We start from the raw sequence: 26,702 nt of genomic DNA, 5'->3' as shown, positions 1-26,702 counted from the left end.
GATGTGTTCTGCTGATATATACAACAAGTGACATGGATCGTCTCCGACAAGTCGTGTGTAAGTTGTGGAAAATTCGATTGAGCCCCCGAGCCTTCCCGAGTGGATGAGATGGCTCGTGTTTTATCGCTCTGTCTCGTTTCGGTGCATCCGTGTAAGGGCTCGGTAGGAGATACTGATTGACACTCGCTTCTCGAGACGCCTTTGTCGACATACTGATTGTTTCTATTTTCCACTCGAAATATCCATTGTTCGTCCGGACAGGGATAATCAATTGCGGTTAGGTATGGTCCGGACCCTGGGGCAGGGCGACGATGATGGCTCGTGGTATCTTGGCGCGTTTGTTTCGTTGGCCTTCGAACTCGGCATGATAATCTGTTTTCCTAGGAGACTTTGCCCTTGAGGGCCAAATCACATGTCTTTCGCTCAGGTCCGTAACACATGAGCCTTTGTTCATCCAATCATGAACTACTTAAGCCAATCCATTGAATCTTGGCTTCAAGTTATTACTTTTGAGCCATTATTGGTCGTCGAAAACATGAAGTATATTATTCAGAGCTACTGCTGGGCACAGAGTGCTTTTCACAAAGTAGCACCTTCGCGTCAATACCAAGATCCTAGGGTAAACTTCGCTCAACTGACTGAGCTTTGCTTTAGAAACGTTCTCCTTCCACCTTCCATGCTATTAGGATGTCGACTAAGTCTATCCTATAATAGAAAAGGTGCTGTTGACTGGAAGATCTCGAGAGCTGAAGCCTACTTTGAAGGTGAAGTCGCCTTCGGGAATGATCCAGGTTTGCTCGCTCGTGCTCCAGTAACTCAGGTCTCTGCGAAGAAGACGAAACTCGACGTCAGAAGAGGCACCCGCATCTAACCATATCTTCTCGAAACCCCTAAGGACCTTTTGAGGTGTTCCCTCCGGCACACCGTCCGGGTACGACAGGTAAAACTGCGGAACAGAATGAGCTGCCACCTTGCCAGTGTTAGAAACCTTCGCCTTGACTACAACAACTTCTTCCCAAAGTTGAGGGTTGCCGCCAGGCTGCACCTGAAGCGAGGAGTCTGGTCGGGATGCAACCTTTGATTCCCCGTCAACGAAGCTGACATCAACGTCGCCTTCGATGGCAAAGGTTGTGTAGGTCAACCCATACCCAAACTCGTACAGTGGCTCGATATTGGTGGCGTCGTAGTGACGATAGTCGATGAGCTGCCCTTCGGTGAAATCAGACTGCCAAGAGAGAGGATCTGAGACGGGCCCAGTGAGGTTGACGACCGGAGGGCCAGCATCCTCCTCATTGAGCGGGATGGTGTAAGGAAGACGTCCCGATGGGGCGACATCACCCCAAAGAAGATCAACGATGGAGTTTCCGCTTTCTTGTCCGGGATAGTGGGCAGCAAGAATGGCTCCAATCTTGGTGTGATTAGCCCAAGGCATGGTATTGACACCACCGGAGTGGGTTACGACAATGGTGTTGCCGCAGAAGTTAGCAACGTTATTGATAACCGCTGTGGAGTTGCCGTCGAGTTCAAATGACGTGCGGTCGAAGCTCTCGCTGGCGAAGGTTTGCTGAAAAACGATGCAGATCTCTGGGGGCGGGTAGATACCTCTGAAGTCATTTCTCGCTAGAAGCTCGTTGTTGGTGGCGTAGAGAACCTCGGTGTTTGTCTCCGCTGCTTTGGACTGAATGGCCCTGAGAGGTGAGACGACATAAGAAGCTCGACCTGTACCAGATCCGCCGCCTATGATCATGGTGCCCGTATTGACGCTGTCCGGGACCTCCGATGGGCGGTAGAATCCATCTGTCATGTCGCCCGCGTCGTTGCCGAAGACGCCGATGATCTTGGGGTTGGTGAGGGGCAATGTCTCGTTAGTGTTCTTGAGAAGAACTGTGCCGGCAGCGCCCATCTCGCGGATCACCTTGGCATGGTCTCCTCTCACATCACGGCCGTGCTCGAAGACAAAATCTTCTGGAAGATATCCGCCCTCCTTAGCCACTTCAAGCCCCACTTCTTGGACGAGAGTTACCCATCTGAGGGCAGGGTCTGCGGTGGGATAGTCTTCGGCGTCTTGTCCAAGGAAGTAGTATGGTGTGAGAATGTTGCGGATCATCTCGTCGATTCTGGCTTCCGTAACAGTGCCGTTATCAATAGCCTCAAGTACCTTGTCGCCGAAGTACGTGGCAGCTCCTGGGTAGCCCGAGGGGATGATGCCAGGCATTTCCAAGTCCAAACCGGCATTGATAGACTCGGCGGTGGAGTGTGTGGCGAACCAATCGCTGACTGTGTAACCTTTGAAACCCAACTCTTCCCGGAGGAGGGTTTGGAGGATGTGCGGGTTCTCGCAGGCGTATGTTTGGTTGAGACGGTTGTAAGAACACATGATAGATGTTGTGCCGGCCTTGATAGCGTTGGCAAACGGCCAGAGGTAGAGTTCATGAATAGTTCTGTCATCGACGTTGGCCGAGATGGCTTCCGCTTGAGTGCCATCAGTCTGGTTGGTATTGGAACGCTGGGTTTCTTGCTCGTTGGCAATGTAATGCTTGGAGCATGTCTGAACGCCCGCGTCTTGGACACCATGGACAGTCTGTGCAATAGAGATTCCAGCAAGATATGGGTCGGGGCCAAAACCTTCCCAGTTACGGCCGCCTAAGGCATGACGACCCATTGGTCCGGTTGATGGACTTTCTCATGTCAATTATCGTTCTCAGTCTTTGGAAAATCAGAACTCACCCAAGCATCACATGGCCGCCTTTGCCTTTGAACTCTTCACCAAGGGCATGGCCCCGACGGTAGATCAAGTCACGATCGAACGTGGCTGCAGCTGTTATTCCCGAAGGAAAGACGCTGACCAAATCCACGCGATTGATGGAAGCTGGGCCGTCAAGCATGCACAGGCCTGGGAACCCCAGGCGAGGAATCGCCGTGATGACCCCGATGCAGCTGCCTGCCGAGGAGTTGCCCGTGATCATAGTGACTTTCTCGTCAAGTGTGAGTTGCGAGACAAGGTCCTTTGCCATCTGGGCAGCCGCATCCCAATTTCTGGTGACTGCGTTACGTGTTACTTCATATTTGCACAAATGATGACAAGAATCACTGACTGTTGTTTTCAGACCGATAGACATGGCTGAAAGCCGACGCACTTTGGGCTCCAAGCAGCCACAGAAAGGCTTTGAAAACGTCCATGATCTGGGAGAGTGGCTGAGTTCCGTACCAAATTTGAGAAAGCTGTGGCATGCTTTTCTGAGGAAAATACTTCAGACGCGTCTTTTATGTATTTTCTTTCTGAAATACATCCGGCCGGTGAATAGGACCCGTGAGCTCAGCAGAAGCAACTTTCGTCATAGTGGTAGAATCTCCTCTGCATGGTGACATGTTGATCAACTGCAACAGTGAAAACTTCGGGCCGATAGAGGAGAAGTAGACCCGAATTATGGCCCTGGATACAGAACGCGGGATTTATCTCGGGTTGCTCTCACCTTAATCATCCCTTGCCGGGCATGTGCCTTAAACTGGTGTCAGCCAATCCGAACCATGTATACGACTGAAGGCCTAGGAATATTCTACGAGTGACGAGTCCGTGGTTGGATAGGCTGCGATGGGATTGCTGAAAGCATCATAGCCTCGGAGAAAATTGATACGAGGCCTGGCGTGGTTGAATTGCGGCACAAGTGCAAGGAAACTGGCGATCTCGGGATTCATTCGGAATGAACCGAGGTCATTGGCGCAAAGATCGTAGCCCATACGCGTATACAGAATTAGGAGCTTGCAAATACGTTAAATCTAAGCGCGTATCTGCAAGTTTGGCCAACTATTAATGCCGTGAACCTCGATACAACTGCGTATATCTTTGCGGGGAACCCCCCGGCTCCCCCCGCAACCCCATGCACCTCCTGGGGGGGAAGTACAACCTGGGGTGCTTAAGAGCATGGAATGATCCGATGAACTGTCAGTTGATGATCGGTCTCCCACAGAAGAAACCCCACCTTAATGTTATTGCTTATCACAAGCACAACTGCAGTTTCTGAAATGGTATAGCTCCACAGAATAGGGCCGAGAATCATCAACAAATCCGATGAAGGGATGATAAGTTGTGTAAGCAAAACCCCCGAGGCTATGGACTGGGCATCAGAGCAGTAAGGTGTTCGGCCGTTCCTTTCCAATCTGAAAAGAACGAGGGTCTTCGGAGGAGCTCCCCTGACTGCTTATTTGCGACATCACGCCATGCAGGGTGTCTGTCGATGAACGATATCGCTAGGAATTCGATGGATCTAATTCTATGTTTCAATCATTGAACTTCATCCCGGTTGACCTCAGGTTCGGTCGGAGCTTTCCCCATCTTCTTCAACTCGGCCCACCATTCCTCATCCTCCTTTCTCAACTCTACCCGGACAATATCCTTCATCTCCAACTCTGGTTTAGGTCTTATTGTGTCCTTGTACTCCCAGCAAAGACAAACGTCTTTTCCAGTCTTGGAAAACGAACGTCTCACGACGTCTACGACGATAGGCTTCCCAAAATCGGGATCAGCAGCTGGCGATATCGATGATACTGGGCCGCCTCGCCGTAGGAGCAGATAGACAATGTTTACGAAGGCTTGTGCATCTTCGGATGAAAACCACCAGCTAGACCCGGCGCTCCCAAGAGCATCTAGAAGTGGTGTTCTCCATTGCCCCCTGAGCAGCCGCCCCGAAATGTCTGGCTCAGTGTCCTCGAGAAAGTACCGAGCTGTCTTCCACGATCGTTTCAAAATGGCTTCTTCAAGGGCATTCTTGCGCCTACTTACGAGCCCTTCAATGGGCTGTCTCGAAACCGGCCCAAAGGCTGCTTCGTTCGGGTCGACCCCTCGGTCTTCGACGAGGTGCCTGACAACACCTACACTGTCGGAACTGATGGCTCTCCTGAATAACATGTGGAGGATTTTATCTCTGTTTTCGAAACTTGAATTTGCCGATTGATTTGTTTGTAACATTCGTTGCCTCTCGAGGTCGGTCAACAAAGCAAAAGTCTCAACATCGTCCCTCCAAATTGCGAGACGAATGGCCCATTCGAGCCGTTGCCCCAACCATAGCAATTCTGGAACCAAGCTTTGTCCAGGTAAGTGAAAATAGTCGAGAAAGTGCTGAATGAAAGCGGCTGTTGGTCTAGGGTCTGACAACCCTCCATGAAGAACATCCATCACCATGTGATGGTGTTTGTCCGCCAATAATGTGCTGCGACGATACGACTTGTTGTATTCCGAGGGAAATCCAAATTGGCCCAGCGCGTAGTATACCATCTCTAGATCGCCAGTCTTCCCTGAGTTGTGTAGCAGGGATGAAATGTTGTGATGTGACAGGTTGTGCTCTGCGACATTGCTTCCGGCGATATGTTCCATGAGCAACTGGAAGGTTGGCAGGTGACCAATTCGTGCTGCCAACTCAACCGCCGTCTCATTCGAACCACCGTATTTCCCTCGTTCTGTAAGGTCTATTTTCTTCGTTTGAAGTAACCACTTCACCAGCGCCGTTTGGTTGTTCTCGATGGCGAGATAGACGGGGCCTGTTTTCCAGCCGCAGGATCTGATTTTGCAGACATCATGCTGCCAGGCTTCGGGCTCGGGGTGCGTGTACCAATCCGGCTGCAAGTCTTGGCCTCCTTCAAACGGCATATTTGGATCCAAACCGGCTTTGATCAGTGATTCCACACTTTCGACGTCGCCTCGCATGCTGGCTGTGACAAGAGTACGGCATGTCGGTTCCCCACGGCCACCGATTCCCAACGGACTTACCCCAGCTTCCAACAGCGCTTTCAAAACTGAAGTGTGACCTGCCTCTGCAGCTAGCCACAGCAATCTGTGTCCAATTTTTGGAGAGGCGTCGAAACCTTGCAACGAGACAATCATTCGTTCCTGAATATCGATGTTGGGATTCTTGCGCAGGTATTCTGATGCGTGATCCGGGCCATACGCATGAGTCCTGTAGTGCTCCCGAGCCGCACTCATGTCGTCAACGGAATCGATCCAGGCATAGAGCTCTTCGACGGTATAGTCTAAAACCGGGGTCTCGGGTGAAGTCGGGACATGATCCCACTCACAGCAGTGAGGGCTCTCTGGAATCCGGGAGACTGTAGATGCCGCTGTACTTAAAAATGAAGAAAAGGCGTGAATATAGAAAATTATCAGAGGAAACCACATCGTGTCTCTATGCTCAAAGATTTTGGGAGTCTGATTGGGGGCTCATTTCGTTGAGTTATTTCAGCTTTTACTTGGGGCTTCGAAGTTGAGAACACGTCTGTCTACTTGGGCCACCTTCGCTTAAACTAGGCAGCAGCACTTCGATAAGAGGAATGTGGCTCTTCGAATCCCATGAAAATCCCATTTCAAAACCGCTACGCGACGTTTTGAGAGTATCGTTTCTTGGAGAGGAACTAAGATCAGGAAAAATGTTAACAGCAACATTTCCGTGACTAATGAGGTCCACAAAGAACATGTAAATGTTGTCCAATTGTCTAGACGCAGGCGGGAAGGTCCTATCACCAGCTGCATAAGAGATTTTGAATAATATTGTCATCTAGTTGTTTCTAACATTGATCATTTCACTATCTCGTCGTTGCTATTTAGAGACTCCAACCCTTGTCGCGATGATGGCTCAATATCGGCCCACGTCTGCTGGTACCACCCGTCTGATATTTTCACACGAAATAAGCGGCAGCCACTACAAATTTCAGAAGAGAAACGAGTGAGTTGACGCCGTGTCATCAACAATCGCACATGTTGGCTTCTTAGAAGGCGGTGGCCGGCTCAAGGTAACGTCATTAACCAGTCTATTGTGACGATATTGTGATGATTTTGAGCTAGCTATAACCTGAAAACACTTTTCTTTCCTCCTTGGAATGAGTATTGAGCTGAGATATCTTTTGTGGAATAGACATGAAGAATTTCGTGAGTACGTGTGGGCACGAGAAGCTGTCAAATCCTGGCACCCTTCTTATCTTGGCGCTGATTTCTCGAATACTGCTTTATCCTAAAAAGCATCATTGTAGAAGTTTCTGTTTTTGAGCTGCGAAGGAAATAATCTCGAAAAAAGAGTCGCCTCCGCACCAGCTTCGGATTGACTTTACGTTTGCCTCCACATCCATGCTGGAGTTGGGCTGACATCAACGGAGTTAGCGGGGGATGAGTTATCGCCTGCCTCACCATAACACAATGAGGCCTCGCGTTCCTGGCAGGCGGAATTACTAGGTATCAAAATCATCCGCTATGTCGTAAGCTACTGACTTCGGCACATGAGTCGCTCGTTTTAAACTACAGCGGCTTCATCTGCGGAGCACGCTGTTCGGACGGACGGTAGACGACTGCCGTTCGTCGCCCCGGAAGGCATCTGTGCGGCCCCGGTATGTGGACTTGGATCTGCGACAGGCGATTCACGCCCTACGCATAAGTTGCGGGACAAGAACCCGTACGGTTGCAGCGTCTTTGCGGAGTTTGTTGCGGAGCGGATCACCGTCGCAAGCGTATTCGGACACGGATCAACGTCGCAGACTTAATTATTCGGACGCGGAATGCAGTTATTGTCCGGCAGGCTCAGCGGCCACCGCCTAAAGCTTAATCTGAAAGTGTCATAACACATGTAGATAATCAGATGCAAAGACGCTCTTTGTATCTCACAATGATCAGCTGATCTAAATCATTCGAACTTATTTCATCTTTTTGTCTTCGACTGTCAGATCTTTGGGTGAACACGCTGCTCCACCAGCAGGCTCGCCGAATCATGGAGACTTTCAAAGATTCCATCCTCCCAAACGTAACGCTGCTTACAGCTGCGTTATTCTTGGGATTCGGGGTAAGATAATACTCCTCAAACTGACAGAAAGACAAGTTGTTAAGTCTGGCAGATCATCATCTACAGAATCGGCATCGTTATCTGGCGGCTGTTCTTCCATCCCTTAGCTGGGTTCCCTGGGCCCAAGCTCTACGCCGCGTCCCATCTCCCTTTCTTGATCAAAAACTACCTGAAGGGAGATTTCGTCAAGGGTACAGTTGAGTTACACGAAAAGTACGGGCCTATGGTTCGCATCTCTCCCAACCGCCTCGCCGTCGATGGCTCCGTAGCCTGGCCCGAAGTCTTCACAAGACGCCCCCACCAACCCGAATTCGAAAAGACCATCGAAGCATATGGCCTCACCGAGAGAATCGGCATCTTTCCCGCCTATCGCGAAGATCATCGCCGCCAGCGACGTCTCATGGCCCATGCCTTTTCCGAAAGCGCTCTGACTGAGCAGGAGGGTTACATCAAGCACTATGTCGACCTCCTTATGTCAAGACTTGGAGAACAAGCCCACAAAGGCAAGCCAGTCGACTTGACAAAATGGTACAACTTCCTGACATTCGATATCATCGGCGAACTGGCTTTCGGTGACCCGTTTTACTCTCTCGAAAAAAGCAACTACCACCCCTGGGTCGCCATGTTGTTCCAGAGCATCAAGGGCAACGCTAAACTCCAATTTCTCCTCAAGTACCGCATCCTGCGGCCTCTCTTACTTCTCATGATCGGAGAGAAGGAAATTGCAATGAAGGAAGAATCGGAGAACCTCAGTCGCGTCAAGACCGATAAGAGGTTAGCGCTCGGCTCGGATACTCGCAAGGACTTTATGACATACATCCTTCGCAACAACAAGGACGGCAAAGGCATGACCCACGAAGAGATTCACATGAACGCTAGAGGCCTCATTGTTGCTGGCAGCGAGACGACGGCCACTGCGCTCGCGGGATTCACGTTCCACTTGACACATCACCCAGAGGTGTACCAAGCCTTGACCGAAGAGATCCGTGGAGCATTTGCCTCGGAAGAAGAGATCACCATGAAGTCCACCGCGCGCCTACCGTACCTCCACGCTTGCCTCGAAGAGACCTTGCGAATCTACCCGCCTGCTGCCGAGACTCCTCCGCGAATTTCGCCAGGCGATTACGTGGATGGTCAGTTCGTGCCTAAAGGGGTAAGTCTAAAATTTATACAATTCCACGTCCTCGAGTATTAGACTGACAGATTAGACCATCATCTCCGTTTACCAGTGGGCGACGCACCACTCGCCACGCAACTTTACCGACCCCGAATCCTTCAAGCCGCAGCGCTTTCTGACCGAAAAGCACCCGCTTTACGACCCTCGCTACTCGAACGACAATAAGGCATCTTTCAGGCCGTTCGCATCCGGTCCTCGGGACTGCATTGGAAAGAATCTGGCATATGCGGAAATGAGACTTGTCGTGGCTCGACTCCTTTGGAGCTTCGACCTTGAGATTGAGAAGGGGCAGGACGATTGGATCACTTCCCAAGCTGTGTTCGTCGTCTATGACAAGGGACCTCTTATGATCAGACTGAGACCTCGAGCCAAGTAAGCAACCCTAACGGGATTTTCTTTGTAATAGAGGGATCAAGTTGGTGGACATCGCCGTCACGGCTTGGGGGACGGCCACGATGGGTGTAGCAAATCATCAAAGTCTCCGCTTCGGAAAGCATTGCGACGGTCTGGGTGCCTCTTCACTCCTAAATAGGACATCATCATACACATAAGCTCTGCTTTTGTAGCAATATAGAGAAATTCTATATATCTTTCAAAACAAACCAGTTCGCTTTTGTTTTTTTGTCAACGTGAAGTCAAGTCCCGAACATCTTGAAACCAGTAGCCCTTACACGAAGAGCGCCGGTCTGCGGATCCAGGTCACATGCTCTAAACCGCCTGCAGGTGTTTACGGTCTTTCCTAACAACAAGCCACCAGCTGGTGAGGATTGAGCAGATGCCAACCACAAGAACCGAGAGATTGACGGCATACGACGCTCGATATCTAGGCCCAAACACCGTACTGAAGACATGAGGGCCCACGATACCACTGCAGAAGGTCAGCTCAGATCATTTTGAACAGGGTATTGCAGGCGTACCCAAATTGCGCACAGGCATTGGTCAGTCCAATGCCGATTCCTGATGCCACTGTTCCCTCAAGGGCTCTGATCCGTTCTGGCCATATGACTGGGTACGCACAGCCGGCGCATGCCACAGATACGATCAGACAGAGGTACCGAACAACCGGATTGTCGACAAAGAGGAGTATGATGTAGCATACAATGATTGTTGATTCGACTATTGCAGTTAGCCTCAAACATTTCATCAGAGGTACTCGAAATGACTTACTCCCTACGGCTGTTGCCCAAGGTCTGATCCACTTTCTTTGCAGCATGAAGCCCAATGTGTTAAGAAGAAGAAACGCTGAAACGTATGGCGGCTGAAACGGTTAGTGTACAAGCCAAATGCAGCACCAAATGAAGCACTCACGATGTTCATCAACTGTGAATATGCGGTCGTCGTAAATCCCAACTGGTAAATCACCGTTGGCAGAGCAAATCCAACTCCAAATCCTCCGATGCCATGGCATATCCAGTACAAGCTGAACGTGTACAGGGTTGGATTCTTCGCCATGATTTTCAATGACTTGAAGTCCCAATGCTTTTCGCCCTTGGGTGCTGTGCTTGCCAGTCTCTGCTTCATGTACAGCCGTTCTTCCTCGTTCAGAATCTTCGCAGACTCGGGATAGTCAGGCAGCCAAAACGCAACGAACGCTAGAATGATGGCGGGTAAACCTTCAAGGATGAATAACCATCTCCAACCTGATACACCTCCAAGCTGGTCCATGTAGGAGATAGCATACGCAAGTAAGCCCGACAGCGCGCTGGAAACTTGACCGACGGAGTAGAAGAATGCTATGCGAAGGGGCATCTCCTGGGGCTTGTACCAGAATGCATAATGGAACAGCACCGACGGAAAGAAGCCCGCCTCCGCCGCTCCGATCGCGAATCGCACACACATCATACCCGCGAAGTTCGTCGCTGCGGCGGAGCAGCATGCTGAGATACCCCACGCCATAATTAGTATGAACATCCATCTCGACGGCTTGAACAGCTTCAAGAGAATTGTGTTGGTAGGTTCAAAGATGAGATAGCTGTATGAGAAGATGGAAAGTGTCCAGGCCCATTGCGAAGGTGTGAAGCCGAGTTGTTTCTTGATGCCCGTGCCCGCTTCGAGGTTGATGATTGCGGCATTGGAGTAGTTGGCGCTGTCGATGACTCGAAATACGTAGACAAGGGAGTAGAATCCCACAAGCCAGAAGTCGATCTTTCTTAATAACTTCTTTTCGAACTCTGGGCTGACTCTGATAGACTCCTCGTCATGGTCTGATGCTGCCTGAGTCGTTGAATCGGCATTCTTTTCCGGGAGTGATTGTGCCTCGTTGGCGACGTAGGATAATGCGTTGATTGGATCTTTAGTAGTCGCCATTCTGCGAGAATCTTTCAATTGAGTAGCTGTGGTCTGCTAAAGAAACATTGAATCAGAGAACAGATGTTCAGCTGAGCTCATGACGAGTTGAAGTGCGAACACAACTGTTGAGAAAGAGGTGCAAGCGAGAACCAATCATCCGATGCCGGCAGTTCGCGCTCCTCTATCTCTGCTGTACCCATCACGACATGATACGCAAGATGGCGAGAATGCGTTTTCGTCCAATACCATGCCGTGCCTCGTCCCTGAGCCCGCAATCCTTCAAATTTCTGAGCCAGGGTGCAGGATAGATATCTCCGGCAGTACACCCAAAACGTTGACTTAAGCCCATAGGTAGGCAACAAATATCAAGCATTCAATCACGTCTTAGACCTTTGATGCGGAGAAGAATATCCCGATGCAGAAATGAGGACTTCGCGATGATGACTGCGCATTATTCCCGAAAGCACGTTGTTGGAGTTCCCAAGCACGCAATAGCCGATCACACTTCAACCCCGCGTCAGCACAACCATGTATCCGATGAAGATAATGAAGTTGTATAAAACATCGATGAATTTTTGATCATTCCCATGAGTTCGATTGATCTAGCATCTCCTCAGCAACCAACTCAAGTTGCACCATCGACATGGCCCCTTCCGCAGTCTCGCCGCCACCATCTGCTACCAGCCAACCGCTGGTCAAGCCCTGGTCGCGCCCCCGTCAGACTGAAGAGGATCTTGACTGGGCACCCCTCACCACCATTGATCTATCACGGTTCGACGAGCCTGGTGGCAAACAAGAGCTTGCCAAGCAACTCTACGATGCCATTACTCGAGTAGGGTTCTGGATTGTGACAGGCACTGGCATCGATGATGAACGCGTCTTGCGCCAGTTCACCATCGGAAACACCTTCTTCAAGGAGCCACTGGAAGAAAAGAGGAGATATCCCTGCAACTTTGCTGAAGGAGAGTACTTTGGGTATAGAGAGAACGAGCGATGGATCGGAGATACGGGCGTGAAAGAGAATATCGAAATGGTGAGGCAGAGCTATGATTTATATCAGTCCTGGAGCTAACACCAACACAGCTGAATATCCACAAAGACTTACCAGCATGGAAAGATGTCGGTCGCCACAGAGTGGTAGAAGAGAACTGGGACGAGATCCGTGACTTCCACCGCGACGTCTGGGAAGTTGCGCGGAAACTCTTCGTTCTGATCGCAATCATCCTGGAACTGCCAGAGAACTACCTCGCAGACGCGCATGCTTACGACCAAGTCTCGGACGATCATTTGCGATACATGATCTACAACGTCCGAACGAACGAGGAGTGGGACAAGGCGCAAGCGTACTCCAAGGGCGGTCACACAGATTTCGGAAGCTTGACGCTTCTCTTCTCTCAGCATGTTGCCGGGTTGCAAATCAGAACGCCGGAAGGAGAGTGGAAGTATGTGAAGCCTGTTGAGGGAGGAATAACATGTAATGCGGCTGATACGTTGACGTTTCTCACGAACGGTAAGCACATATCCCAGCCCTTCATGGTGCCGAATTTTCCATCTAACGCCGAAGCAGGGTTCATCAAGTCAACAATTCATCGCGTCGTGAAGCCTCCAATGGATCAGATCGATATCCCTCGTCTCGGTCTACTGTACTTTAGTCGACCTGGCGATCACACACCCATGAGGACGGTGCCTTCTCCTCTTCTAGACCGCCTTGATCTGATCAGAGAAGAGGACAAGGATTTGGATAAGCCGGTGCCTTCTGGGACGGAATATGTGCGGGCCAGAGTGAAGGATGTGCACCATAAAACAGTGCTGGATAAGCGTGAAGGAACATCATTCCAGTTCAAGGGTCTGGAAGTGAAGAATCACTATGAATGAGTATGATCCGTTGGCTTAGCAAATGTCTTTCTGATACCTTCTTTATTCACATAAAAATAGTATGTATGTACCTTTTATTTCGACGATTTAATGAGGTGGTCACATCACTAGAAGTGAATGTCACTCAAGATGAATGGAACATAAAATCCGTTACTTGTGTTGACACTTCGAAAGGGTCTCTGAAGCTCGATGTGACGAAGGGGGCAGGATATGTCGAAGGCAAAAATTGTTCACTCTTAACCCCGGACAGAACAAAACTGACGCTCCCAAGATCCACACACGATCCGTACATTTATGTCCACGTCAGCGTCTGGGTCTTCGCCGCTCTTCTATCAAATATGCGCAAGGCTCAGTACGTGGGGGAAATCTCATGCCAAGCAGATTTTGTTTTTGCCAAGGACGTCAAAAATGGGTGTGGAGTTCCAACGCATTATCGGAAGTATTTTGATCGCGCGCGATGGCGCGAGTCGCGCCACCCCTGACCTGAGTACCAGGATTTCTTTAGCCACACGACCACTCCAACCAGATGAACAATTTTGGATCTCTCTGTGAAAGAATGGAATGCAGTAGAAAAAGAAATAGTGTACGGAGTAATGGCGTCTACATTAATCGAAATTGAAAACATGAAGCAGCTTGCCCGATCGGTGATGGTTTCCTGCTCTTTTCACTCTAAACCAAACGGCCTGTTGGCCCCACGTTCCATCATAGCTTATTTATACGTCAAATTATGGCATGGAAGGCCTGGGTTGTCTCTATCTCTGCCGCGGGCAAGAAGCCGACTTCCGGCAAATGTCCACTGACCTTACTCAGGCCCCTTGTCATCTTGGTCGATCCGATGACCACCGTGGACAGGGTATCTTGGATAACTCCGAAAGGCGTCAGCAAAGTGTTCTTTTTTTTTTTTTCTTTCTCTTCAGGTTCTGTTGTGTTCATCCCGGATTCACCCAGGAAATTTGAAAAATTAGGACGGGTAGGAAACGGAACTGCCGCTTGGCTGTGATAGTAGGCCCAGGTAGTTCAATCGAGACAAGACTTAGATCAAACCGTCTGGCACAACCGTCGTATCAATCGAACTGTGATGTCAGCATAAGGTTACTAAGTTTGTGCTTCTGAACCTTAAAGCGCAAAGCCACACATTAAACACGATTTCGTTTTCTTAAACTTCAAGTTCATGAACGGTGATGGTATCATTGACTGTCAATCGCTATGTACGTTGGCGCTATCTTCGAGAATGTCCCTCGAATCGAACAGAAATCTTATGTACTTGAATCAAAATTGGATGTTTTTGCCCACAATTGCGTGGTCTCGCATCCTTCAGAGGTCGTCAATGAGGGGGCTGAGGCCTTGAGCACTGCCGATGCGGTCCTCAATCCAGAAGCGGAATCTCTCAACGGCAGCGCGGTCAGACATCCAGGGGCCGAAGGCGGTAGGGTCGGTGCCGGGGGTCTCGAGGATGGGAGTGTAGTTGTTGGGGAGCTTGACGTCGCCGCGGACGGACCATCCTCCGCGAGACTCCTGGAACTCGGTGCTGAGCATGTAGCTGTGAAGGAGCTTGGCGCCCTCGGGGTGAGGGGCGTTCTTGAGGATGCCGCCGGTCTGGGGCCACGAGACGAACTTGCCCGTGATGGGGTGGGAGGTGTTGACCGGGGCGGTAGGGTTCAGGCTGCCGGAACCGGTGAAGGTCGCGGCCCACTGGGTGCTGTTCTGGCGGAGGATGGTGCCGGGAGTCTGGGTGCCGCGGACCCAGCGGGGGTTCTGGGCAATGAGCTTGTCGAACCAGGCGGTGCCGTACTGCTTGATGCTATGATACTGTCAGATTATGTTTGCATTAGTGATACTCGATGGACAGCACTTACATGAGATCGAAAGCGAAGAGGACGGCATCGTCGTCGTTGGGGTAAGTCAGGACAAGCTTGTCCTTGAACTCAGGGCGCAGCCAGTCCTCAGGCTCAACAGGAGCCTCAATGCCAGAGAGCTTCTGGTAGTTCCAGGTGTTGAGCCAGGCGATGATGAACATGCCGTAGTACGAGGCGGTGCCGTTGGGCTTGAACTCAGGGAGGATGGCATCGTGGCCGAGGGGGGCGTAGTCCAGAAGGGCGCCCTGTTCGCTCCAGCGAGGGTAGTCGTGGAGGGTCTGGAGGATGATGCTGTCGATGTAGACGTTGTTGGCGGCGAGCTGATCGTCGAGCTTGCCGTCGTGGTACTTGGAGAGGTCGACGGTGACGTTGAGGGTCATGCCGGGGAACTTCTTCTCGAAGGCAGCCTTCAAGCTGTTCTGCTGGGTGGTCTCGTCACCACCGTGCCAGAGAGTGACGACGCCACCCTCGGCGAGAGCGGCCTTGTAGATATCATCGAGGGTACGAGTCTCAACCTCGGTCGCGGCGTTGACGACGGCCTGGGCGCCCAGGAGGGCGAGAGCAAAGAGCGAGCGAACCATAGTGAATGACTGACCAAAAGAACGACTGATGAGCGACGGTGGGTTGAATAGAAGCTTCAAAGTTCAAGCTTGTCGGGGCTGGCGTCTTTCTTATATGTACAACTTTGTAGATCGCGCCATGTCACCCTGGCCTGATGAACATATTGAGCTTTAGTCGATTTTGCTACATATGCTACATACTACATAGTCACCTTCTGTTACTGAAGTTGTATTCCGCTACCCCCTGGCAAGATAAGATGTGATAGGCTCGGTCACTCCTAATAGAAACTCCATTCTCTTTGGCTACCTACCTTAGCCCTGCCAGCAGGGGCGGAGCGGAATTCGACTCGGTCAAGAGCTGACAGTAACCCCTATGTTCCACTTTACTTCGCTATGCAATCAGGGTAACACCATCACGATCGATAAAACCTCGATAAGACTTACCGCGCGCTTCATGACGATAGTTGCGGGAGGTCCCGCCAGAACATGAGATGATCCCCTTGCCTCGGTCCACTCGTCCCATCTCATGCTAAGCCCCTAGGTCCTAAAAGGTGTGGATTGTCTGGGGGCTGTCGAGTGAGGGATAAACACACATCCTGTGGCTGGCGAGTCACGAGTCAGAGCAGGACGGTTCTGTCCTCCAATACGGCCGAATTCCCGTCGAAGATGCCTTTCGGGGTAGTCCGGTAAAAGTGGGATATGCGGAGGGGCACGGCGGGCCCTGCAAGCACCCCCGGAACATGCCACGCCGTTGGTCATCAGGAGGTCTGTACGGAAGATTTTTGATTCCGGAACTGACAACCGGTCGTCGCTTTAAACCGCGTAAAGACGTTGGCTGGACTTTTCTTTGCATGGAAATAAGGACGCTTGGCTCCATTCGGTCAGCCTCCTGCAGGAACAGGGGCGAACACTGCCGGGGCTACATTAAAGATGGTGTGATCTGCGGCACGTCCTGGCACAAATATTTGATCCTTGTCATTGATTGTGGCTTGAAGGGTTCTCGAACACCAGAGAAGCTGTGAGTCGCGGCAGAACCGCAAGGCACACAGTTTGCTGCGCGTTTCTTTTTTCTTGCGTGCGGAATTTGACGAGCACTGGAGCAGAAACTTTGCCTCTGGGGGCTTAGACTTAGAATTCATCTAATCGTGTCGAAGGAGAGTGTTCAAATTCCTACCTAAGTAGATGAGCCGGTGGGAGAAGGCAAAGTCAAATATTGGCATACTTGTCATCAAGCGCGCGGGAGTGGTGTTTCTGTTGCTTGGCAACTGTTACTCACTATACTGCACTCTGGCCATGGAAGTTTCTATGTTCACTTTCGAATCGTTTTCAATGATGCACTGATATTCTTCTTGGAGCAGTCGGGCTTTACATCCCGAACTCCAATGTTGGCGAGTCATCGACCTTTCGGCGCTTCACCCGGAATATCGGCAACGGCACGCAAGGCAGAACGGTGTTCGCTCACACCATCGACAACCCGAGGTGATTCCGAAAGGCCCGCATTCGTGAAGGGATTCTCGTTTTCGGTTTGGACTGCGGTATGTTGTGGTCTCCCTGGCCAAAACGTTCGTCAGTTGTCATAGCATGAGAAGGACTAGAGAGCGAGGATCATGCGCAGTACCAACCGTTGGCTCGAGCGTAGTGGTGCAGACGTCAGCTGGTTCAAATCTCTGCATGGGTAGACCCCGGCGACGTTACAGACTTGAAGAGTCTTACGGTTTTGATTAGGATACGCTCTTTAAGCTGACCGTTACATGCCTAGTGCGGGTCTTAAGCATGGTCTACTTTATCCACGGCTCACGTACAGCTCCTGTCAGCTATATTAGCAGTATGATGTTCAGCCCCCATTTGCAGATCGTTTGAATAAATTATAGAACCAATGATGGAGAATGACCAGGATCTGTCGAACTCCTGGCTCAGCTTGCATGCAGGTTGATGGTGATGCTTGACAGTACGACGCTCATCCAAAATAATGATATCTAGTATATCCGACTTCAGTTTGGCTGCTTAGCTCAGCTTTTCATTGCATTTGTTGAACCAAAACAACGTATGAACTCGAGCTCATTGAGAATATATCTTTACATCTATGATATTTCGGATTCGCGACGTGCCCAGACTTACTGAGGTCTACCAGAACTTGTGGCAGCAAGTTGCTGGACGTGTGAAATGTAAGAATTTTGGAATGCTGTGGCTGCTGAAGCACAAGTTTGAAGCTACTTCCGTTCGACGGAGGATAGCTCTCGTTCATAGATTATACCACGAGAATAGTGCGTTTTTATTTTCCCTCAAGGGCAAGCTAATTATTTACGTCTTCAGGCTTGAATGAATATGTCCCGCTTAATCAGTTATGATTTGGTGACAATAACAAATATGACCGTAAATCAATAGAATATATGTCCTTATTCAGGACGAACCTCGTCCTCGAAGGTTCCTTGAAGCCTTGAGTGAGCCTGTTAAAGTCTTCTGACTGGATTTGTGCTGAGGTATCATGGAGTATTTACACCCGATCTAGTTGTTGACCATGTTCGTCAAGTCCTTCAACCATCAACTCTGTCTCGCATGACTTCACTGCAGACATAGCTTCGTTGAAGCCTCCCATCAAATTGTCTGTCTCGTTACTGATAAGATATGTTTCAAACGCGGGAAAGCATGGGCGTGGCTTTTGAAAGACGATGCATCATTGATGAAGGTTCCAATTGGCCGTGTGGTTCAGATCATTTTAACATGTGTTTCATTGGCTGCATAGAAATGCTTCTCAAAAATAAGATCCACGTTTTTCTAAGAGAAACATTTAATCTCGTTGCTCTTGAACAGTTCTCTTTGGTAATGAACTGAGGCGGGAGCATAGACAATGGAACCGTTAAGTGGCAGGTACCTAGTTCCTGCCTCAAAGGCGGAGGCGTGTGCTCTTGCATTTTCTCGGGCAACTTCACATCACCTCAGTTGGGTCACCCTTCTCGGCCACATCTCTTAGGCAACTGTCCATGTTTTTTTTTTCCCTTTCCCTCTTTCTCATTTGCGCCTTCCACCCAAAACCTTGACAGCTCTTCCACAATACCTCGGGCATTTTCAACATTGCGATTCGCTTCCGATCGCATCTTTCTCTTTCGGTTCCATCTGGCTATATTCGACCCGCCTAGTCTGACCATCGCGAGCATCACACATTTCAGGCCTGTCGACGTATTGTCATAATTACGATGGCGTTGAAGATCTCCAGCGACTGCTGGTCCCGCTGGGAACCAGTCATCAAGCACATCTCTGCCGAATACGACTTTCCGGCCTCCTCCGAAGTCGAGCTCAACCTCTTCTTGCGCATGTTCTCTGGCAACGGCAGCACCTTCCGCACCAAGAAAAATAACTGGAAGTTCGTCATCGACGTCACTCGCCGTGGCGATATCATTGTTGACATCGTCGCCATTACCCTGACCGCCAGGCCTGGCGAAGACCCCCGATGCAACGGCGCCGTCATTACCCGAGCATGCGACATCCACCCGGACCCGGACGGCGCGGAGTACGTCGGCGCACCCCAACTACGTTGGGTCATGGTCACTAGCGGAGGCATGAGCTTTCAACATTGCTGCGACAAGGAGTGTAGCGAGCCCGACAAGTTTCACGACACGCCAAGATTAAGAATCAACTGGGAGACCGCTCGTCTGAAGATCATCCAGAAGGCTTACGAGCAAGAAGTGCTGGCTTTGAGAGAACACAACAACACGCACTCCGAGCAGCAAGTGGCCAATCTCCATCAACGTCTCGAGGATGTCTCACGCAGTCTTGCCAAAAGTCGCGAATCGAAGGGGAAATGGAAGAGAGTAGCGCGTATGAGAGAGAAGGAGTATACTGAGGTCCTTGAGGCCAACGACATCATGCACCACAATTCGTTCCATCGAGACAAGACCATGCAGAAAGAGCTGGCAGAAATGGAAGATATGATGGAGGAGTCGACACTGGAGGAGAAAAGACAGCTCATCGAGGAAGCACAAACGCGCTCTGCAGAAGAGATCAGAACCCTCAAGCAAGTCAACGAGAAGATGAGAGAAGAACGCGAGGCAATGGAAAAGCGCCTTCGAAACCTGAAGAAGATCAATGGCGAACTTGAGAAAGGACGAGAATCCGATAAGCAAAATCTCCAGGTTCTTTCGGACTCGAACAATGGCTTGAAGGAAAGGATCAAGTACCTTGAGAACAAGAGCTCTTACTCCGACACCAACAATGATGGCTTCAAAGACATCAAAGATCTTTCTTATGAGCTCAAAACCCTCGAGAAGAACATTGAAATCCTCAAGCTGGCGCACAAGAAAGAAACCAGCAGCCTCAAAGCCACAGTCAATCTTCTCAACGAGGCTAACTCAAAGCTCGACGCGGGAAAGCAAAGTATCCAGGACAATGTCAGCAATCTCGAAGTCAAAATTAAGACTATGGAGGCTGAGGCCAAGCACTCCGGAAATACGATCACCAAGCTTGAATCTGAGCTGCAACTCAAGAATGACGACAACTTCCGGATGAAGGCTGCGTTGGATAAGGCTCACAAGGGTCTTCACGAAAAAGTACTCAAATGCGCAGACGACACTGCAGAATTCAAGCGCGAGATGCGCGAGAAGGACGAGTACACACGACGCCTGCAGAACGAGTTGCAGTACACCCAACAGACCGTCCTCAACCTGCATCGCAACAATCTCGCACAGCAAGCACATCATCCTCCAGACGCGGTGTTGTTTCCACCCCAGCCTGCAGGCTTCGCTCAGGAACTTGAGAACCAACGCAACATCTCCCGCCAGGCACATGAGCGTGCGAATGACCTACAGAGCAAATTGGATGCCACGGTCATCGAAATGGAAGCCAAGATATCAGAGTTGCACGATATCAAGAAGACTTTGAGCGAACAGTCCGCCGCGGTGTTGGACTTGGAGAAGAAATGCGTCGACTACGTCGCCCAGATTGCCTGTCTGCGAGTTGAGAAGGACGCCGCTGTGGCGCGGGCCACAGAGCTTGACAAGTTCTTGAAATCCCAGACTGCCAGGGTCAATCAAGAAATCGAGTGCAGAAAGCAGCAGGCGCGGGAGCTGGAAGAGAAATGCGCGGAGAAGGTTGCTGCCTCCATCGACATTCAAAAGAAATGCTCTGATAATGAGGCGTACACCGCTAACTTGGAGAAGAAACTTGAGGAGCTGCGAGGGACAATGGAGAGTGTGCTCCAGGGGGTCTCTATTCATCAAGGACGCAAGCGAAGACGTACCGAAGGACCGGATTTCCAGCTTTGAGGGTTGTGTAGAATTGCTCTTCTGGAGAAATTTGGGCGACAACAACAGAATTTGGAGGCACTCGGTTCTATCTTGGGTTGGAAAAACATGGTGCCTCGATCACCAGGAACATTGAGCCAGGGGTTGGACATGGAACAAAGGGGGCAGGACCTTTCGTCCTGGATGAGGAGATACTGCAAAGGACATGTTGAGTTTGGGGCTATTGATGAGAAAGACATGTCGGGTGCTTGGACGCAAGATTCCCTTTACACAGCCTTGATATGGAGGCTGATTCCTGGGACGTAGATAGATAATAGATTGATCAGAACTGGGGGTGTTATTCCTACTTCTTATCTGACATGACGGAAGCTGCTATCGGTACAGAAGAAGTGAGGAGAACTGGTGTCTTTAGGCTCGACACAAAACCAAGAAAAGCATCAGTGATACCAACACTCACAGTGGATATGACGCAAGGCGAGCAAGATGTGAACATAAACAAGAATCAAGATCGAATTCCAAGAGATATTCCGCGCCCCTTCTATACACCCAAAACGCCAATTCATGCAAATAACCCGCACCCATTCTCACGTCGAGGCCTCGACCTTCTGCGTCCCTTCCTCCCTCTTCTCATCAACCTTCAACCCCTCAACCCCGGCGACGATCCCCGTAAACGGACATACACCGCCGCCGCCGCCGTTGGACCTGGGTATTCTCGAGGGACTCTTCGGCCCGCCCTCCTCATCGCTCTCGCTCTCCAGAACCTTCTTGCCGTGCAGATACCCCTCCTCCTCAAAAACAGGCTCCTCCCTCTTCCCCTCGAACTCGTCCCCGTCCTTGACGTGCCACTTGGCCATCAGGTCGTTCTGGATCCAGATGACTTTCCCCAGGGCCTTGACGAGGGCGATCTTGCGCTGCATGTGCAGCCTGGGATGGCTGAGGATGGCCTCGGTCATGACGTCCTGGATGAAGGCGAGGCAGGCGCCGAGGTGGACGTACTCGACGTGGAGGGGGTGCTGGCGGCCGAGGCCGACGTGCATCATGCCGACCTTGTCGAGGTACTCCCAGAACTCCATGCGGGAGGGGTCGGAGCAGAGCTTGGCGAGGTAGGCGCGGAGGAACATCTTGCGGTGCAGGATCTGCGGCGAGTTGTCGTCGGGGACCTCGTCCATGGGGCCCTCGAAGGAGGTGGAGCGCGTGGTGAAGGCGCGCGCGGTGATGTCGTACTGCAGCAGCTTGTGGTAGACGATGTTGACGACGGCGGGGATCAGGGCCTTGACGTATTTCGCGCCCGAGATGAGGGCCTCGATGTCCTCTGCGATCGTGTTAGTTGTGCGATTCTTGGAAGGGAATGAGGGAGGGAGGGAGAGAACGTACTGCTGCTGAAGTCGAGGAAGCTGTGGAGGTAGCGGATTCGGGCCTCGAGGTCTGTGTAGAGTTCCTCGCGGTCGACGTGGTTCATGTGTCTCATGAGACCCATTTTGGCGGTTATTTCGCGGTGTCCTTGGTGATGTGATTCAGCTTCGTGGTCTGTAAGTCGTGATTCTTCCCCAGAAAGATCGTCAATTGGTCCGTTTAACCCGTTTTGGTAATCTTCAATCTGTGAATGGCTCTAAAGCAACACAAGAAAAAAGCAAGAGCGACCCCCCGCGATATTTGAACGGATGAAAAGCCATAGCAGTCGTCGTCTGGCGTCATAATGCGCTGAGAAAGGGGACCTGGCCGATGATCCGATTCCTGGGGAAATGTCGTGGTTGATGGGCTGGGCGGAAACGAATGATGGTGGTCTGATTTGCAACTCGCACCACCCTGCCTTCCACTGCGCCGGGGTAAAAAGCTGTCAGGTCAGCGGTGCCAAACTACGGGAGCTGTGAGTAATTTTTTGGTGGGGCGACGGAAGCCATCGGAGGGAGGCGCGGAGGCCTGGGCCGGCGAAGGGCGCACCGTTGGTTTCCGATTGTCGACTGATTTTCGGGGGAGGCACTGGGAATGGGCGGATTGCGGGTGTTGGTGCGTTCCTTGCATTGAGGTGGAGCTGATAACTTATTTTTAGGAGTCATCCGGGGTTGATCAGAGGTCTTTGGGGTTGGAGATGATTCCATCTTCTTTGGCATCCCCGAAACACCAATTAAAGAGGAAGGATTGGAATTCTTTGAATAAACGGTTAGGTGTAACATACTGATTGATGCTTCCTTTCAGCTCTCCTTACTGGGCCCTTCTCTGGCCCATTCAACCATGTTCCCGACTCACTTCGATTGATCATTTTTGTCCGACAAGTCCTTTTCGCCTTTGACTTGATCACCATCCTGCGTCCGCGTCTTTTCTCCATGCTCGTCGCCTCTCTGCTCCCGGCGGTCCTGATCTTGATCCTGCTGGCCGCCCTCACGCTCTAACCCCATCTCCAGACGCTTCCCCATGAGCCTCTCCGTGCTATCCAACGTCCTCTGCGCCGCGTCGCGCTCTTCCGGGGCGTTGTGCTCGCTTGTGGCGATGGCTTTGAGGAGGTGTGGTGGGACTGCCATTTTGGATTCGGTCGTGATCGCTTATTGAGAAGTGGAGGTTAAGGATGAGTTGAAAGTTTTGGTAGCGATTTTAGGTGTGATGGTAGCCGTAGTTGATATCCGTGATGTATGTGAGAGAGGGGAGGGAGGTTTTCGCGAGGGGTTTGGGTTGGGTGATGTCATCAATCGGCGCCGGTGCACAGGAGCGGCTTCTCTGGATGCACCCTTTCCATCGTTCTTTCCCCGCCACTATCATATCACGATTGACGAGATGGAGGTGTGATTGAGGTAAGCACCGATGCCATGTTACTCTACTAGGTACGCGACTGCCCACCCCCACGACCCCGGAAACTGGGTAGACCCGTAGGTAGGTGGTATCCGATCTGCCCTGAATCTTGCCTCTCCGAGTCACAGGGTCCAGTTCGCCGATGATAGACAGGTACCTGCTGCCTCTCAGATCCGAGTTCTGATCCAGATCTGATGTGCTCACTTTTATCAGATCCATTTGAGGGGCGTTCGGACCTGGCTTGGCTTAATACACGTCAGTATTAGGCCATACTTGTCTCGCTAACGATAAAATTTTGCATTGAAACTGCCACTACCTGTGCAAGACACGACGAAATGATTCTAAACCCGCTCAATCGCTCATGCTACCACTCATCCGTCGCCCAGCCGAACCCCCCAAAGTCCCAACCCTACGCCTGAACCTGCACCGTCCCGTCCGTACCCGGCCTCGGCGCGCCCGTGGCTTTCTTGCCCATGAACCCGCCCGAGACGAGGTTCAGCGCCTTGGCGAACGGGTCGCCGCCCGTCTTGACGGCCGCGGGCAGCCCGGCGGCCGCGAAGGCCTGCTCGAAGTCCTTCCTGATGTCCTCGAAGCCCTCGATGCCGACCGAGACGCGGATGAGGTCCGGCGTGACGCCGCCCTTGATCTTCTCCTCGTCCGGGAGCTGCTGGTGGGTCGTCACCCAGGGGTGGATGATGAGCGTCTTGGCGTCGCCGACGTTGGCGAGGTGCGAGCAGAGCTTGAGGTTGTCGACGACGGCGCGGATTTGGTCGATGTTTCCTGCCTGCGGAGGACTTTGTTAGCAAGACGTGGGAGGCGCGAGATTGTCGGGTGAAAAGCTTACTACTCCGAAGGTCAAGACACCGCCGGCGCCGTTGGTGAAGACTCTCTTGGTGTACTCGTAGTCCGAGTGCGACTTGAGGCCCGGGTAGAGCACCCAGTTGACGCTGGGGTGCGCCTCGAGCCACTCGGCCAGATTCTGCGTGTTCTCGACGTGGCGCTGGCCTCGGAGGGCGAGGGTCTCGAGACCCTGGAGGAAGAGCCACGCGTTGAACGGGCTCAGACAGGGTCCCAGGTCGCGCATGCTGTCCATGCGGACCTTGGCCGAGAGCGCCTTGTATCCGTACGTGTCCCAGAACTTCAGCCCGTGGTATCCGTCCGCCGGCTCCGTGAAGCCGGGGAACTTGCCGGACGCGCTCCAGTCGAAGTGGCCGCCGTCGATGACGATTCCGCCCATGGATGTGCCGTGGCCGCCGATCCACTTGGTGCACGAGTGCGTGACGATGTCGGCACCCTGTCTGATCGGCTGGCAGAGGTATCCTCCCATGCCGAAGGTGTTGTCGACGATGAGGGGGACGCCGTGCTTGTGCGCCACCTCCGCGATGGCCTTGATGTCGGGTACGCTGTGCTTCGGGTTGCTGATCGTCTCGATGTAAACGCATCGTGTGTTCTCGTCAATGGCCGCGTCGATATCCGCGGGCTCGTTGCCCACAACCCACTTGACGTCGATTTTGAACTTCTTCATGTATACGCGGAACTGGTTGTAGGTGCCGCCGTACAGCCAGCTGGTGCTCACGAAGTTCTGGCCCGGCTCGCAGCACTGCGTCAGGGCCATGAACTGCGCGGCGTGGCCAGAGGCCGCTGCAACGGCTCCAACACCACCCTCGAGCATCGCCATGCGCGACTCGAAGACGCTGTTGGTCGGGTTGCCCATTCGTGTGTAGACGTAGCCATCTTTGCTCCATGCAAACTTGCTGGCGCCATCTGTGTGTTGTCTCGTCAGTCTCGCTGCGTGCCGCACATGTTCGACGAAAACTGACCGGCGGCGTCGGAAAAGTTGTAAGCTGCCGTTTGGTACAGCGGCACGGCTCTGGAGCCGTTCACGGGATCAGGCTCTTGCCCGCCGTGGACGGCGAGCGTGGAGAAATCCGGCTCCCTATTCCATCAGTGTGTCAGATTTTGACGATCCAAAGGCCGACCGGGATTCTCACCAGTCCACGTTGGCAAGAGATCCGGAGACAGGCATCTTGAACGATACGGAAAAAGAAGAATGATTGAGAGGGGTAATGATAGTCTAAAGTCGTCGCTTTGGCTCCCGGTTCAACTCCGAATACGTCGAAACTGATGTCTCAACCCAGGTAAAACCTTCATGGCAAAGCCCAATGTCTTAAATGCCTCCAAGAACGCCCGTGAAGCAACTCCATCATTTCGTTTCAATCGTTCGATACCCCATCAATTTGATACCCAGATCAGAATGCAATGCGTCGCCATGCATCGCCATGCATCGCGTCGCCGTGCAACAGCCCATGGTCGATCGCCCGGTCTTTGCTGATAGCTGAGCAAACCCCGCGGAGCCCCCCTTTACGTGCAGGTTCCCGAGACCCACTCAGAGCCCGCGTCCAGATCCCATCGAGATGCCGTGAGACGCCGTCTCGCGTGGATGCGAGATGCAGGTGGCCTCCAGGTCGACCGGAGAAAAAAGGAATACCGGAGATCCGAGCGCGCCTAGACTGTAGGGTCGAACATCATGGTGGGCTCGATAACGCTCCGAATTTGGTCTGAAAAAGGAAATTAGTATACGCACGTTACCGATAGATAGATTGTGAGGGGTTTTGTCTTACCTCGCATGCCGCCGAGCGCCTCAAAGGCCGTAGCATAGTTCTCAAGGGTCGCGGAGATTGAGGCCAGCCCCGTCTGCAGGCGCAGGAGTAGACTTTCCACCATCGGGGTTGCCAGGGCGTTCTCGGGATACATGGCCTTCGTCTTGTGGTTGACCATTAGCAACGCGTAAGCGCACTGCATAGCACAGCAAGCGAACGAGGGCATGGTCCTCGGGCACACAATCGTCGATGTGGGCGCCAGATAGCAGGGGGCAGGGCACAGCTGGCCGAAGGGGTTTGGATACGGCAGGTCGTCGAATGATTGGGCGATGTTGATGGCTGCTTTTAAGCATATCTTGGCCGATTGGTGGCTGCTGAAGGGGAACGCAGATAGAGGATTTCCGCCAGGCGAGTGTTCCGAGTGAGGAGATTTCTTGCCGGAGTTTGGTGGCGAGGACGTCCCGTTCGACCCAGGCATCGGCGGTGAGGGGAGGGTCATCATGCTGC

General features: G+C 51.9%; 9 protein-coding genes across 9 annotated transcripts; 3 read left to right on the top strand and 6 right to left on the bottom strand.

The window, feature by feature from the left end:
- Positions 1-700: 700 nt before the first annotated feature.
- On the bottom strand, positions 701-3,180 carry CkaCkLH20_09196 (beta-glucosidase 2; the record flags this gene model as incomplete). Its single annotated transcript, XM_038891911.1, has 3 exons — positions 701-2,678; positions 2,728-3,043; positions 3,096-3,180. The coding sequence occupies 3 exons, from the start codon at positions 3,178-3,180 to the stop codon at positions 701-703; spliced, it is 2,379 nt and encodes a 792-aa protein (XP_038742844.1).
- A 4,565-nt stretch (positions 3,181-7,745) lies between these two features.
- CkaCkLH20_09195 (cytochrome P450) lies at positions 7,746-9,370 on the top strand (the record flags this gene model as incomplete). Its single annotated transcript, XM_038891910.1, has 3 exons — positions 7,746-7,817; positions 7,870-8,970; positions 9,026-9,370. 3 exons carry the CDS (start codon positions 7,746-7,748, stop codon positions 9,368-9,370), a joined length of 1,518 nt encoding a protein of 505 aa, XP_038742843.1.
- Positions 9,371-9,702: 332 nt separating this feature from the next.
- Positions 9,703-11,301, bottom strand: CkaCkLH20_09194 (high-affinity nicotinic acid transporter; the record flags this gene model as incomplete). The annotated part of the gene is made up of 4 exons (XM_038891909.1): positions 9,703-9,862; positions 9,912-10,110; positions 10,162-10,252; positions 10,303-11,301. 4 exons carry the CDS (start codon positions 11,299-11,301, stop codon positions 9,703-9,705), a joined length of 1,449 nt encoding a protein of 482 aa, XP_038742842.1.
- Positions 11,302-11,926: 625 nt separating this feature from the next.
- Positions 11,927-13,158, top strand: CkaCkLH20_09193 (2OG-Fe(II) oxygenase superfamily protein; the record flags this gene model as incomplete). The annotated part of the gene is made up of 3 exons (XM_038891908.1): positions 11,927-12,316; positions 12,367-12,793; positions 12,851-13,158. 3 exons carry the CDS (start codon positions 11,927-11,929, stop codon positions 13,156-13,158), a joined length of 1,125 nt encoding a protein of 374 aa, XP_038742841.1.
- Positions 13,159-14,472: 1,314 nt separating this feature from the next.
- On the bottom strand, positions 14,473-15,595 carry CkaCkLH20_09192 (uncharacterized protein; the record flags this gene model as incomplete). Its single annotated transcript, XM_038891907.1, has 2 exons — positions 14,473-14,959; positions 15,015-15,595. The coding sequence occupies 2 exons, from the start codon at positions 15,593-15,595 to the stop codon at positions 14,473-14,475; spliced, it is 1,068 nt and encodes a 355-aa protein (XP_038742840.1).
- Positions 15,596-18,768: 3,173 nt separating this feature from the next.
- On the top strand, positions 18,769-20,832 carry CkaCkLH20_09191 (uncharacterized protein; the record flags this gene model as incomplete). The annotated part of the gene is made up of 1 exon (XM_038891906.1): positions 18,769-20,832. The coding sequence occupies one exon, from the start codon at positions 18,769-18,771 to the stop codon at positions 20,830-20,832; it is 2,064 nt and encodes a 687-aa protein (XP_038742839.1).
- A 563-nt stretch (positions 20,833-21,395) lies between these two features.
- On the bottom strand, positions 21,396-22,288 carry CkaCkLH20_09190 (uncharacterized protein; the record flags this gene model as incomplete). The annotated part of the gene is made up of 2 exons (XM_038891905.1): positions 21,396-22,123; positions 22,186-22,288. The coding sequence occupies 2 exons, from the start codon at positions 22,286-22,288 to the stop codon at positions 21,396-21,398; spliced, it is 831 nt and encodes a 276-aa protein (XP_038742838.1).
- A 766-nt stretch (positions 22,289-23,054) lies between these two features.
- On the bottom strand, positions 23,055-23,330 carry CkaCkLH20_09189 (uncharacterized protein; the record flags this gene model as incomplete). Its single annotated transcript, XM_038891904.1, has 1 exon — positions 23,055-23,330. One exon carries the CDS (start codon positions 23,328-23,330, stop codon positions 23,055-23,057), a length of 276 nt encoding a protein of 91 aa, XP_038742837.1.
- A 674-nt stretch (positions 23,331-24,004) lies between these two features.
- CkaCkLH20_09188 (O-acetylhomoserine aminocarboxypropyltransferase/cysteine synthase) lies at positions 24,005-25,621 on the bottom strand (the record flags this gene model as incomplete). The annotated part of the gene is made up of 4 exons (XM_038891903.1): positions 24,005-24,379; positions 24,440-25,359; positions 25,416-25,531; positions 25,587-25,621. The coding sequence occupies 4 exons, from the start codon at positions 25,619-25,621 to the stop codon at positions 24,005-24,007; spliced, it is 1,446 nt and encodes a 481-aa protein (XP_038742836.1).
- Positions 25,622-26,702: the final 1,081 nt, after the last annotated feature.

Source organism: Colletotrichum karsti (genome assembly GCF_011947395.1).
Source record: "Colletotrichum karsti strain CkLH20 chromosome Unknown Scaffold32, whole genome shotgun sequence".
In the NCBI taxonomy this organism is placed as follows: Eukaryota; Fungi; Ascomycota; class Sordariomycetes; order Glomerellales; family Glomerellaceae; genus Colletotrichum; species Colletotrichum karsti.
This window is presented reverse-complemented; position numbering and strand designations above follow the sequence as displayed.